The sequence below is a fragment of the Vicugna pacos genome, chromosome 14 (assembly GCF_048564905.1).
Source record: "Vicugna pacos chromosome 14, VicPac4, whole genome shotgun sequence".
NCBI classification, from domain to species: Eukaryota; Metazoa; Chordata; class Mammalia; order Artiodactyla; family Camelidae; genus Vicugna; species Vicugna pacos.
Window position 1 is genome coordinate 13,256,654 of NC_133000.1, and position 14,952 is coordinate 13,271,605.

At 46.0% G+C, this 14,952-nt stretch overlaps 1 protein-coding gene and 1 long non-coding RNA gene across 5 annotated transcripts in view; one reads left to right on the top strand and one right to left on the bottom strand.

The window, feature by feature from the left end:
- The window catches only part of ATP7B (ATPase copper transporting beta), a 61,928-nt gene that overhangs the window by 21,661 nt on the left and 25,315 nt on the right, over positions 1-14,952 (top strand). For 2 of the 4 annotated variants that reach the window (XM_072976178.1, XM_031684579.2), the window contains exons 3-4: positions 7,861-9,082; positions 14,173-14,424. In XM_072976178.1, the coding sequence (XP_072832279.1) occupies positions 7,861-9,082; positions 14,173-14,424 (1,474 nt within the window). Of the gene's footprint in view, positions 1-5,331; positions 5,528-7,860; positions 9,083-14,172; positions 14,425-14,952 lie in introns of those variants that run through there. The other 2 variants (XM_072976176.1, XM_072976177.1) reach the window with 2 other exon arrangements.
- LOC140701117 (uncharacterized) lies at positions 1,533-5,199 on the bottom strand. Its single transcript, XR_012079965.1, has 2 exons — positions 5,061-5,199; positions 1,533-1,849 (listed from the first exon to the last, which is right to left on the bottom strand). It is a non-coding gene; the product is annotated as an uncharacterized lncRNA (long non-coding RNA).

The window sequence follows — 14,952 nt, forward strand, 5'->3', positions numbered from 1 at the left end:
AAGCGAGAAGATTCTGAAGCAGAAAAAAATGCTGTTGGTTGATAGAAGTCTGATGGAATAGTTGTTACAGTGGACATAAGTTAAAAGTGATGGGATTCTCTGGAATGGTTGACACTGAAGTTGTGTGAACTGAGACCGTGAGTGGGTTTTCTGAGCTGCTGTTGGGAAGTGCTTCTTGGAGAGACCTTATAGTCTGTGAATTTCTAAACTTTATTTAATTGTATGTAGAAAATAGCCTATGTTGTATATATGTATGTATTGAGGTTTGTTAATTTCCTTTGTTGTTAATTTTATTCTTTTTTCTCCTGGGCAAACAAAGGATATAGCGCTTCTGGTTGTTCAGAAAGGGTTAATATTTTCTCTCACTGTGGTCAAGGGAAAGAAATGGGCAGTAAGTTGGTGGTTTGTATGTATTTTCCCAGAAGGTACATGGACCCCACCCACCCACCCACCCCGGGGCTGGAGGGTGGCCTGAGGGCAGAGGGCAGCTTGTGACACACATAGCCCAGCTCACAGCCGGCCTTTGTCAGTGTTCGAACTGATGCCAGAGATTCAGTTTGTTTTCTCAGTAGATAAGATGTAAATAATTCTCATTGGAAGCTCTTTCTGGACTTTTGTGAAACGATGTTAAAGGACAGTTTGAAAGGGTTGGAGTGGGGGTTGGAGGAACATTTACACTAGTTTTAATGATTAGTTCTTATCAGTAAAATAGTGGAAAATGATAAGTCCTCTGCCTAGGCTGCTTTTGAAGATCAAATGAGGCCATATTTGTCTTCATAGTCATTCATTTTCAAACATTTGTGACGTTAAGCCTTTTAAGGTTCTTATCTTTCAGGCCTCCCTGCAGATCCCTTGGGTGGGCATTGTTGCTACCTCATTTTACACCTAAGAAAACTGAGGCTTGGATTTGCTCAGACAAGGCTGGAATTCATACCCAAGACTGTCAGATACAGCCTCAAGAAATTCACAAGTAGGAAGATCAAGTATTTAAACAAATAGATGTGGAAATGTTCTTTATAGGATAAAGCCATTATGTCTTTATAGGATAAAGAAATATGTCATTGGTTCATCATTGTGGTCATCTTTTTCACAGTGATAATATTATTGTTGCTTATGTTAACTAGTATGGCTTAACAAAACATTTTCTTCCTTGCCTTGGAGAAACTGCAAAACCACATTTGTTTCCTTTCTCAAATGTAAGTACTTGTTTGCTTTTTTAAGTTAAGTTTTAAAAATTGGAAAATATAGACACATAGTGAAAAATCAGAATTTCATAACCCACCCATAGATAACCTCAGTTTTTATGTATTAATACCTACGTATGTATTGTCTAAATCTATATACATACAGGTTTAACATGGGGACATTGATTCTTCCTCAGTGGGGGTTTTAGAGACTGACACCCTGGGGTAATTTGGGGGGGATCTTTTCTTGAGTCAATGTCTTCTGACCCCCCTTCCCCTGTGAATCTGATTGTTACCAAACTCAGGTTCAGCTGCTCGCTGCTCAAAGGCCAATAACCGAGAGGCAAGTGTCAGTAGAAAGGAAAGGTGCTTTAATCAGAAAAGCTGGCAGTCTGGGGAGAAGGTGGACTTGTGTCCAGAGACCAACTCCGAACATCCCGCTCAGCCATGACAGTTTTTAAAAGGAAGAAAAGGGGGAAGAATCTCAGTGAATCATCGAGGCAGGAGGCTGGGGTCTGCATCCTTCTATGCTTTGGGCAGACATGCTGACTCTCTCTTCAGTTGTTATCTTGCCAGTGTGATCTGCCTGCAGGATTGCTAAGGGCTGTTGGAGGTTGAGAGCTAATCATTCTTTAACTGCTTAATTCTTCATTCTTCTTTCTTATCTAGGAAAAGCATCAACAGATTAGGCAAAGCATGGTGTGCATTCAGAAGAGCCTAAGTCAGGAGTTGTTTCAATTGCTTAGTGATCTCATTCCTATAATTAGGTTATTTTAAGGTTAGAGGGGGAAAGAAAGGGGCAAACAGGAAAGGGGCAAAAAAGCTGCTTTCAGTCCCTTACTGTCCAACATCATTACATTTCTATGGGGTGAGGGATAAAGGTCCATCTTCTGTAACTTCTTCATGCTGACATAGGGCACCGTGTTCTCAGAGTGGAGGATGGTTCTGTAACATCTCTTTGCTGACAGTTCTCGTTGTTCACATCCATATACAGGCAGAGCAAGTTACATGTATTTTAATGGTCACAAAGACATAGATTATTATGAACAATAATGTTAATCCCATTCTCTTAAGGCCAGTTCTTGGAATTGTGCTAACCAGGGTTCATTGCTGCTCAAGGTGGAGCCGCTTAGGTCATGTCTACAGTGTGGTTAGCTTTTCCCCCGCTCTGGTGGCAGTAATATAGTCTGTAAAACAACTCAGGAGTGTGCATCAGACACAGCCTGTGACTCTGTCGTCCTAATCGCTAACTGCTCGGTTTTGTACGGGGCAGGGGCGGGGGACACTGCAGGGTTCTGCTTGGTTGCATGATGTCCAGAGAAGCCTCACATAAGAGCAGAGCAGACACTAAGGGTTGCAGGCCACCGAGTGGCCTTAGTCATACCCTCACCTCCGAACTGTACTCACTCGTCTAGACGTAGCCTACCTTTTACCTGACAGGTAGTGTCGGGGAGGAAGACATTTTCCTCTACCCTTCTAGGTTCTTCTGGCTGGTCTAAGAATGAAATTGACATGAGACAGATTAACAGGAGAAAATCAAACAAAAGCTTAGTAACGTGGTGTACATGGGAGAGACCCAGGAAAACTAACTCACCCAAATGGCCGAAGCCCTCACCTTAAATACCATCCTCAGCTAAAGACGGAAGAGGATGTTGAGGGTGGGTAGACTCAGTTGGGGAAGTTGCCAAGAAAAACACAGTAAACAAGGGTGATTGTGGTACACAGTTAAGTCATTTCCTTCTCCACTGATAAATCAAGTTTCTAGAGATTGGGTCGTAGATACCTTTACAAATGGAGATTTCCCTAGCAAATATAATTGTTTCCTACAGAAACGCAGCTTTTATTTGGATTAAAGAGCCCTTTTAGTATCTGCTGTTTATCAGAAAATAACTAGCTTAAAACAGTATGCCAAAGGGACATAGTTTAGGGTGGCAAATACATCTCCCCTACAGTAGGATGTGGCTGTTGTTTAATTTTCTTCATTTTGCTTTATTGCATTGTAGTCTCTTCCTGTGATTAACGTGGCTAAAAAGAAAAAGTAAACTTAAATTTTTTTTTTAAGAAATAGAAAGCCTGCTGGACTTCGAACAGAATATAAATCCCAGCTCAGTTCATTTAAATGCCCCTGAAGAAACCTCTGAGTCTGTTTCAGCAGCAAAATGGTGATAAGAATCACATTGCTTACAGAATTATCTTGGGCATTAGGGATATAAAATGCCATCTTCATAAAATAACATCGAGAATCATTATCTACTTGCTACTATTGAATCTGTTTACATATGGAAAAAAATCAGGACCTTCCTGTGTTTTGAATTCCATGAGAGTTCTAGGGTAGAGGGTTGTATGGGGTGGAGGTTATATACTGAGAAAGTTGCATGCCTATATAACATTTTTGCCTCATGAGTTAAGGGTGTTCCACACGCTTCAAAGTGAAAGGAGCCCTACGATAATTGGGTGAGTGGTATCCTATCTAAGGATGATGAGGATCCAGGTGTAATGAAGAGCTGTCGTGGTCCTTCCTCGTGCATGTGGTAGTATTGCTCTTTGACTTGTGATCACAGCCATTTCCTACAAGGCGTGTCATTCCTAGGCTTTGCAATGTCAGTCTGACTTCAAAGCGTTCATTAAAACATGCCACCCCATTTCCATTTCTTCATCCCAAGCTGGCCTGTCTAAAGGTCTTATTTTCCTTTCTTGGCCCAATCTTAGTGAATCAATAGTTTATATTCCTCTGTCTTTTCTTTTAGAAGCCCTGGCACTCTCAGCAAATTCCATGTGACCTGGGTGCCTAGAGAGGTAGCAAGGAATTGACGTTCATTTTTGGATTCCCCTCTGTGGGATGACCCTCTCCTCCGGTGTTTCCCGGCCCTTCCAGTCCTGATGCCTGCCACGCTAATAGTTTATTGAAAGTTCAAAAGCTAGAAACCTGTTGTTGGGCCTGCAGAAGAAGTCCTGGATGTTTGTCCTCAAGGAATATATAATTTAGTGGGACTTAGACCCCACTGGAAATTCCACCAGGTTTTTCTTGGACACATACTTTATACCCTGTGCCCACTTTCTAATGTCCATGATTGCTTCTGATGAGTCCTTAAACCTAAACATGTTTGAAATTGAAGAGCAAAATTAAAAGCATCCACACCATGTGTGTGCACTTAAAAAAAGGTCCAAACACCCGACAGCTGTGATGAGGTTGCTTCTAAACCAACAGGTACTCTGGTGTTTCATAAAGTTGTATTATTTGCAAAGCTTTGTTTCTGTAACTGCTTGTTGTTAGAAACGTGCCTGTTAGCAGGGGGACCTCTGAGTATTGTTTACTCCAAATAAACAACTTCTAACACTTCTACAACCCCCTTTGGCAGGAACATAGTCTAAGGATTAAGAGTCTGCATTGTGGCTTGGGTTTGGTGAGTTGTAGCTAGACCTAGGACCAAGAAAAATAAGTCAGGTAGGAAATCATTAGGGATTGATTTTTACAACAGACTCAGTGATTAAGAGTCATGTCTTATAAGGAGGTAATTTCTGCTTTACTATGTATAGTACTGCATCAAAGTGAATATTCTTAGAACATTTTCTTAGTTTTTCCTTCATCTTTTTCAGTTAGATAAGTATTTGATTAATACTAACTGTAGTCAAGCCATTGCTGTGGATCTCTTTTATGCTCACATTATTTTAATTTTTAAATTAGTTATTTTTCAGTATTTGGTAGCAGATGTAAACTGTACAGTAAGTTGTACTCTTCCTTCTCACTCGTGTAACCCAGCCACCTGACCCCTTCAGCTGCCAGTCCCCAGACTCTGTACCAGTGTCTTACACATTCTTCCAGAGATAACTCCATACATGCATACACATCGATGTGAGTAATATTCTTTTTCTTACACAAATAGTGCTAGTGCACTGTGATGGACTGTTTTGGTGGCCCTCCCAATGAACTGCACCTCCTTGTGTATAAGCCTTCTGTAGTGCTCTCTGAGGTTGACTGAGTGTGACCATGTGGCTGGCTGTGGCCAGTGATGAGTTAGCAAATGTGATGCAAGCAGAAGCGTGGTAAGTGCTTCTGCACTGGGACTTGTTCTCTGGGAATGCTCACTATTATGACACCGTTCTCAGAACCCAGAGACCCCCAACTGTGAGGTACCCAGCCCAGCCATGTGGAGAGGCTACATAGAACACGGTCCGTACCAACATCAGCTAGCATCACCTTGCCAGCCATGTGATGAATGAACCGTCTTCTTGCATGTGGGACCTCCAGCCCCAGTCAGGCCACCCCAGATGATGCTGCATGGAGCAGAGACAGGCTTTCCCTGCCGAGCCCTGTCCAAACTGAAAAACTGTGAGCTGTCGTTGTAAGTCACTAGATGTGATTTGTCATGCAGCAACAGATAACTAAAACACTAGATGTACTATATATTCTGTGCCTTGCTTTTTTCACTAAACTGTATATTAGATAGCCATCTATTTCAGTATGTATAGACTTGCCCCTTCTTTTTCAGAGCTCAATAGTATTCCATCGTACATCTGTGCAGTAATTTATCAGCCTGTCCCTGATGGACATTTATGTTGTTTCTAATCCTTTGTAGCATTTAATATCTTTGTTGCATGCTTCCTTTTGTATGCAAACAAATATATTTATTGGCTAAATTCTTTAAGAGTTGTTGGGTCAAAGAATATGTGAATTTGTAATTTTAATAGATATTGCTAAGTTGCCCTCCCAAGAGGTTACACTCTCACTAGCCTTGGGGAAACCAGTCAGTGGTTACCGACCTGAATGGTGAAAACCGTGCCACAATGAGGTTGGCATATTAATAGTGTTTTTTGTATATTGAAAAGCCATTTGCATTTTCTTTTTGATGAACTGCCTTCTGTTTCTGTTGGATTGTTGGCCTTTTTCTTCTTTTAAGGTGCTCTTTATATATAAAAGACATTAGCTCTTAATTTGCTTAATGTGAAAGCGAGCCTTTTTTTCACTTGTTTTATCTTCTACCTTGGTTTGAACAACTTTTTCCTCTTACTGTGGTTAGATATATCAGTCTTTCATTTTATAGCTTCTGAATTTTGTTTTTGTTTGGTCATATTTAGGCTTTCCCCACTCTGAGACTATGATAGATATTCTCCTTTATTTTCTTCTAGTATTTCTTTTACTGTTTTGCTTTTTGTGTCCTCATCTTTGATTTATGTGAAATGTCTTCTGATATATATAGGTTCCACATTTGTATTTTTCCAAAGAGGTTTCCCAGGTGGCTACCCAGGTCCGTGAATACTATTATCCCTTGTTGTCCTTACCATATCCATTTCCATATTTACACCGTAGATAATTTCAGTATGTTTATTGAATTCAACAAACTTTTGAGTTGCTGTCCCATAAATTACTTAATTATTCCTTTTTCTCTATTTTAAGAAAATGCTCCAGTGACTATTTTTAAAAATAATTTCTTATACTTACTGACCCCAAACTAGCTTATGATTTCCTCTGTGAATATACGAATGTATCTTTATAGTCTGCTTTAAAAGCTATTTAAACTTCCATCTTGTTAAGCTGGTCAAAAGCTGGAGTTGGAAAGATACGCATTTGATGCATAGGAATACAGAGATCAATCCATGTAATTGAGATTCAGCTGAAGATAAGTAGGATTGTGTAGGCGTAGAGAGAGACATGCCTTATTACCATGTACCATGTATAAGGGCCTGTTTCCAGGTTTCTGAAGCATGTGATAGTACTGGTATAAAAACTTTATCTGATTAAGAGAGAGATGAGACTGGGACCCCGTGAAGGGGCAATTTTGTTAATAAAATGATTGAGGCCACATCATCATGAGAAGAAATCAGGAAATTACGCTTGAGCTGTGGTACATTAAAAATCCATTTAATTTGGTGAAGTGCTTGTAATTTTAGGCAATGACTCGAGCTGTCCCGAGCACCCGGTGGGGCAGTGACTCAGCCGAGGTGGCACTGAGAAGTGCCTTGTTCGGCTCAGCTTCCTCTTCTTCCAGCCTCCCCGCCCCTGCTCCTCTTGGTCCAGTACCTCTCGGTGCTCATCCCCAGCCCAAGAAGTGTTCATACTTCAGACCTCTTTTCACAGGCACTGAGGTCCAACCCCATGGGATGGGAGGTCTGCATTTGGAACATGTGCCCTGTGGTTGCAGTTTAACCCCTGTTAAGAGAATGACAGAGACATCCCTAGAAAGAGATGCAGAATTAGCGTGTTGCCTGTTCTGTGTGTTTGCATTCCTGCAGGACCCCAGCGTTTGGGCCGAAAGGGCCAAGTCCTTCGGGGAGACATCAGGTACCAGCCAGAGCGGGGAGCTCTGGTGGAACCGCCGTGCTCTCCGCCTCTGCTGGGGGCCTGCTGTGTGTGTTCTGTGCACATCAGCTCCATCATGCTCACCTTTCCTCCAGAAGCCTTCACGTCTTCTAGGGAAGAAAACATTTCGCCAAGGTGGGCCGATGACTTCTGGGTTCAGAATCACAGAAAGTCAAGGCTAGAAGGATCATCCCCCAGCCTGAACCCATTCATTTGATAAGTGATGTCTTCATGGCTCTTTCCCTCGTTTGACGTTCTTGTACTCTTGGGGTGCCGTGACACCAGTGGTATTATTTTCCATTTTCTCAGCGCCAGACAAGCTGGGATATTTTAGAACATGTTTAGTTTTAAGGATAAAAAATGTTCTTTTCCTTTTAGATCCTGTCTAAGCTTCCCTGGACTGCTCGAGCCTGGGAGCCAGAGATGAAGCAGAGTTTTGCCTTTGACAACACTGGCTATGAGGATGGCCTGGACGGCATGTACCCCTCTCAGACGGCCACCGGCACGATCAGCATCGCGGGCATGACCTGCCAGTCATGTGTGCAGTCCATCGAGGGCAGGGTCTCCAGTTTGAAGGGCATCGTGAGCATTAAGGTTTCCCTGGAACAGGGCAGCGCGGCCGTGAAGTACGTGCCGTCAGTCCTGAGCCTACCTCAGGTTTGCAGTCACATCGAGGACATGGGCTTCGAAGCCAGTGTGGCGGAGGGAAAGGCTGCCTCCTGGCCGTACAGGTCCTCGCCCGTCCCAGAGGCCGTGGTCAAGCTTCGGGTGGAGGGCATGACCTGCCAGTCCTGCGTCAGCTCCATAGAAGGAAAGATCGGGAAACTGCAAGGTGTCGTGAGGGTCCGCGTCTCGCTCGGCAGCCGGGAGGCGGTCATCACTTACCAGCCTTACCTTATTCAACCCCAAGAGCTCAGAGACCATGTAAACGACATGGGGTTTGAAGCCATCATCAAGAACAAGGGGGCCCCCATGAGCCTGGGACTGATCGATGTCAGACGGCTGCAGAGCGCCCACCCAAAGGTGCCGCTAGCTTCCAGCAATCAGAATGGCAGTAACTCAGAGACCTCGGGGCACCGGGGGAGCCAGGTGGTCACCCTGCACCTGGGCGTGGATGGAATGCACTGTAAGTCTTGCGTCCTGAATATCGAAGACAACATAGGCCGGCTCCCAGGAGTTCAGAGCATTCACGTGTCCTTGGAGGACAGATCTGCCCAAGTGCAGTACGACCCTTCTTGCATCTCCCCGGGGGCCCTGCAGAGGGCCATCGAGGCTCTTCCACCTGGGAAGTTTAAAGTTTCTCTTCCTGATGGAGCAGAAGAGAGTGGAACAGAAGCCAGACGCCACTCCCCCGGGCCCCCCCAGGGCCTCCCAGAGCCCGGTGCGCACTGGACCGCGGTGCTCTCCATCGCCGGCATGACCTGCATGTCCTGCGTCCAGTCCATCGAGGGCCTGGTCTCCCAGAGGGAAGGGGTGCAGCGGATATCGGTCTCTTTGGCTGAAGGGACCGGAATGGTTCTCTACGATCCGTCTGTGACTAGTGCAGAAGAACTCCGAGCTGCCGTGGAGGACATGGGATTTGAGGCATCCGTCCTGGCTGGTACGTGATGTGCGTGAAGGGACTCTGGGGCAGCTCCTCCCTCCTGTCCACCACACGGTCCCCACCTGGTGGGCGAGGTGAGCCACCCCCACTGCCTTGTGAGTGGTGGCAGGATTGCTGCAACCTTCCCTGGTGTTTGTCAGGAGAGAGGAAGTAGAGCGCCCAGGTGGTTAGGGTTTGCCTCTGGGGCTAAAATGCCAAGTTCCTTGAATTTTTGGCGTCTTTTCTGAGGAGAACAGTGATACTGTGTTTTTTTTTTTTTAAAGAGTACTAGGGGCATGTCTGGCCCTTCTCTCTCCAAGGGCACCGTCATCATTTTCTCTTGAGATCTCTCTGCTAAACAAAACACAATAATGCAAACAACAGGACCTTGGTCTCACCGCCTGGAGCCCATTCTGTAGGAAGAGGGATTTAAGGAAGGATGTGATGGTGATTTCCATGTCCCCCCTGCCCCGCCCCGAGGCTGTGTGGAGAGGGGCGGGCATGACAGCCTTCACAAGGGGAGGGTTGATGTCACATCACTAGACAGCTTCTGGGGTGGTGGCTGCCCCCGCTCCCCCCTCACTGACCCGCTACCCAGTGGCCGTTCACTTGCCGGCTTTCCCTCCGTCCCCTCCCTTTGCTCCCTTTGCGTTTCTGCCACTCTCCAGGCCTGGCTGAGCTGTGGGCTGCTGAGCAGGAAGGCAGTCTCTCCTGAGAGCTTCTGTGGCGGACAGGAGGAGGAAGCAGACCACCCGGGCAGCGGGTGTGGGCCCAAGGGTGGGGCACCCAGTCCCCCCTGCTCTGGGGCCTGGGAAGGGCGGCTCTGGGCTTGGGGGGAGGGTGACCCGTGGAAGTTGGCAGATACCTGGCCCCATCGCCTGCCCTCAGGTCTCACTCCCACTCACCCTACACAGGAGCCCTTCCCAAGCCCTGGGGGTGAAGGGGGTGGTGAGGCTCAGGTGTCTGCACACCCCGCCCTGAGGGGAGCGGGTAAGTCTTGTGGAGTGACTGGGCCCCATTCTGTGTGTTGTCTTTGTACCAAGTTTCAGGAAGTTTTGATATTTTTGAGTTTAAACAAAAATCAACAAAGAAAAGAGTGGAACAGTAAATCCTGTACTCAGAAGGTAAGACATGTAGTGTGGAGTTGTCATCTGCTGTGTTTGTGTGAGGTTCGAAGTCTTTCCACAGTAGAATCAAGTTATTAGCAGGAGAAAGGAATTATCAGTGAACTCCATAATCCAAAATAATTGCACTTGCTAAGTAAAGCTAGAAAGAAAATGGGTTTTTATTGGCCAGAGTTATGACAATTATGTTTAGCTCACAAAGTATTTAGGGTACCAGATTTAGCAAATAAAAATACACAATACTCAGTTAAGTTTGGATTTCAGATGAATAATGGATAATGTTTTAATGTTAGTATGTCCCATGCAATATTTGAGACGTTGTTATACTAAAAAAATTATTTGTTGTTTATTGGAAATTCAGTTTCAGCTGGATGCCCAGTATTTTACTTGGCAGTCTTAATTTAGGATAAACCATAGGCTTTTATAGCCGCTTAACTTCTAAAAAGGCATAATTTGTGTTTGGTCAGTCATTCTGGATTGACCAAGGGCTCCTTGATGACAGTCTTCAAACCATGTGATTTGTTTCTCCCTGGACTCAGTAGCACCCTGCACACAGGAGGTGTTTGTGAAGGAGACGAAAGAGAAAGGTGACAGTGGGCTGTGACAAGCAGGGTCTCAGGTTAGCCCAGGAAGGGGCTTAACCCAGGGAGCTCTTTACAGAGACTCTCAGAGCCGAAAAACCAGCAGGAACTGAGAAGGAAAAAGAGCTAAATGGTAGCGGAAGCCACCACCTGCAGGGGCTGAGGCTGCCTGGTGGAACTGGCCTCTCTGGAGCTGCTAAGGGAGAGGCAGTGGCGGGAGCCGGGATCCAGGTGGATAAGCAGCAAGCACGTGGGTCCTCCCACTTCTGTCCTGTTGTTTCCTGCTTGCTACCTCCCATGTGCCAAATTGAATCAGAAGCCAGTTGACAAGGGAGCCCAGGAAAAGGGGTTTGCAAGGATCAGCTCCTCAGTAGTGGAGCAGGGGGAGGGAAGGGAGGGGCCTGAGGCGCCAGGGCAAGAGACAGAGGCATTGAATTTCAGCCACTTACTTGACAGCTAAAAACACATTCAGATCTGGTTTTATCTAGAAGGCAGCTCAGCATTTGTCGTTGGCATGGCTTAAGTACTTCTGAACAGGTGAATGGATGGATGGATGGATGGATATATGAATATAGAGTAAAGAAAAGTCACCGGTCACGTGTAACATGTTCCTCTCACCCTTGTAAATGGGTAACGTCACTTTCAAGGTACCATTCCCTCATCCCTGCACGTGATGGGGGTCTTCTGGGGCCCAGGCTCTGCGCTGGCTGTGTGAAGCACTCAGAGGTGGTCCAGTACTGCCCATGGCAGTTCACACCGACAGGGAGGCAGATCACAGAGACTCATCATTGAGACAGGTTAGAATAAATGCGGCAAGGAAGGTATGGTCAGATGCTCCTGGGATTCAGAAGATAAGGAGAAGCTCCCTCGTCTGGTTGTGAGGCTCCCAAGGACATGATGTCAAGGTAGCTTTGGAGTTGGGCATGGCTGGGATTTCAGGATGGTTAGGATTTCAGCAGCAAAAAAGGGCAGGACTGCACACCAGGCAGAGGAAACACACGCACAGGCCCTCATGGACTCCTCCAGATGTGTCTTGGGAGTGGTCTGGCTTGGGTGGAGCTTGGGTACAGTAGTGGGAAATGAAGTCAGACAGGTCTGCGCCCTCATGCAGGCCACTGTTCTCGGGATCGGGGATTCTGGATCCTGGAAGAGGCTCAGCTGGTCTCCCTGCTTCCTGCCTTTCAGCCTTACAGCCTGTTCCCCGCCCAGCCTGCACCCCTTGTTCAGTGGCAGCATAGCATTTCAGCATAGGGATGTGCCATTACTTAGTTTCCTATTTATTTGTCTCATCTATTTTGTGTGGGTGTAATTGTAAATAAAATTGTCCTTGGGCACAGTCTTCAAACCATGTAACTTGTTTCCCCTTTGCATATACTTAATTATTTCTTTGTAATAAATATCTAAAAGCATAGTTACTGGGTCATAGGGCAGCAACATGATTTCATTCCATCACAAATATTTTTTGTGCCTCTACCAAGCGCCAAGCAATTAGAGGTAACATTTTTGATAAAACTGTCAAGCAGATTTCCAGAAAGCCAAATCAATTTATGTGCCCACCAGTAGTGTTAGCATAGGTTGATCAAGGACCTGGTAGCATAGGCTTTTTTTTTTTTTTTTTTGTATTTAAACTCTTTAGCAATCTCCAGAAGTCCAGAATTGAGTTGGGTTATACCTCAATGTTGGAGAATGGCAACATGCAAATTGTCGGTTAGTAAGGGGGTTGACATTCTCTGTAATATCATTGAATATCACAAATACTATTGAAATTGTCGGCCACAATATTTAGGTTGAAAGGCAGGTAAATCCAGAAAGTGATGAAGGACTGGAAAAATAGGGGCCCTGGACAAGTGCCGGAGGGTTTGGTGGGTACTGAGGGCAGAAGGTAGAATGTTAAGAGGTTGTAGCCACAGCAGAGATTTTGTGAATTTGAGATCCAAGGGGTGGAGTCATTTTGAAGAAGAGCAAAGTCCAGGAGAGGAAAGCTGTGCTGGGTGGGGCGATGGTCTCTGCATCCAGAAGGCAGGGGGCCTGTAAGGCCAGAGCACTGGAGGGTCTTCGCCAAAGGTGCTGGTAGTGTCCATCACCTGCACTCTTAAAGTGAGTGGAAATAGTTTTAGCGTTTTCCAGAAAATGAGCAAAACATCCCAGTACGTAAGATCTATTCAGAAAAGATACTTAAAGTCCTGGGCTGTTGTCAGTGCAGGTTAAATGACGCCTTCTGTCTAGGGCAGCTGTGGGCTTTCAGATCATGACAATTCATCACCAAAAGATGTAATTCGTTTCTGCATATTCTTCAGGGTATTTTGTGTCATCACAATAGTGTGACTTTCTGGAGTGATGAAAACGTTCTCTGTCACGATCTCATGGGTGATGGGTCACATCTGTCTGTGCGTGTGTGGTGGGTGGAGTAATGGCCCCCAAAGACGTCCACCCCCTGGTCCCTGGAGCCCTGGGGGAAAAGGATGGCCCCTTCAGCATTGGAGCTGGACTGATTGGAAATCCAAGTGGAAAGCAATCACCCTTGACTATCACCTCAGACCTACACAGGAGTTAATTTGAAGTGTATCAGTGGCCTGAACATGGAAGTTTATTTAAAACAACAGAGCAGCTAGAAGGGAGTGCCACAAATATTTTCAGTGTTCAGGCAGACACATCTATTAATAGAGCATGGAATGCACTAACCATACAAACTGGTTTAGTTGATTAGAAGTCGAGCTTCACTAACATCAAGGACTTCTTTTATCAAGAGAGATACCATTAAATGAGGATGAAAACACAAACCACAGATCGGGGGGCTGATGTTCGCAGTGGGCACAGTGGACAAGGGGGTGCCCGTCCCTAGTGTGTGTAGGACCCAGACAAATGTGAGAAAGGGGCCAACAGCTCAGTACAGGTGATTCTCATGGGGCGGGGGCGAACCTCTGCTAAGCAGGCTGTGATAGTGGTTAAAAGGCAGACCTGGCCTGGAAGCTAGCTTCTGTGCTCACGGTGGTTTGGGACAAAATGTCTAATTTCTTGTACCTCATTTCTTTCTCTGCAAAGTGGGGCTGGTAGCAGTGTTTAGCACACCCCCATCCTATTTTAAGGATTAAAGGAGGTCATACGTGTGCTTAGTAGAGGCCTGGTGAGTTTTTATCGCTGCTGTCACCACCACCATCACCTCATCAGGGCGCCCATCTAACCAGAACATTCTGTCTTTGAAGTATCGGCGCATTTTCATCTGTCTATGATTGTGTGCCTTCATCTGGCGGCGGGAGGGAGAGACCGTGATGGAAACACTGACCCTCCACGTGGTTTTCCGGGAGCTCTCATCTGAGCATTATCAGGTTGGACCCTATCGTTCCTAAAGAAAAAAAAAAAATCTGTTCTTCTAATTTGAATGATTTCTGACTCTTTATCCTAGAAAACCGTTCCAGCAACCATGTTGGGAACCACAGTGCTGAGAGTTCCACGGGGCAGGCTGGCCCCCCCAGGTCTGTGCAGGAGGCAGCTCCCCACCCTGGGGGACTCCCTGAAAACCACAACCCCGGCCGCTTGTCCGAGTCCCCACCGGCCTCCGAGACAGCGGCCCCGCAGAAGTGCTTCCTACGAATCACCGGCATGACCTGCGCGTCCTGTGTGTCCAACATAGAGAGAAACCTGCAGAAGGAAGCTGGTAAGAGGCCTGCACCGCGTTAAGTTGGGAATGCTTGTGCAGACTGTGGAGCGTAGACTGTTGACGCCGCAGCCAGCAGAAGCGGGCAGTGCGCTCTCCGTGGGCATCTCCGCTGCCCGCAGTTATCAGGAGTCCTTCCTGATGGTCTGCTGGCAGGTTCCTCATATCAGATTACAGATGTTCGTCTAATGTTCTGGGGCAATTGGCATTCTGCTCTTTAAGAGGTATTTAGTTTGAGGTAAAATGGGTCTCTGAGTAAGCTGGCCATGTTGAAAGGCCAGGGTACTTTCATGTGGGGGCCCCTCCAACTAGCTTGTAGTCTGAGTTTCCCCTTCTGAAGCCATCAGCTCTTACTAACAAATAAACAAACAGCCTGCATTTTGTGCAGAAGTTCCAGTTTGAAATATTCTGTCTCACTGTCCCTGTAAATCATAGAAGGTTGTGGAAACACCAGAGTTTTGTCCTCTAAATGACATTGCCAGTCTGATTTCTTATACTTGAAAGTGCAATGAAAATTCTGCCCCAGTT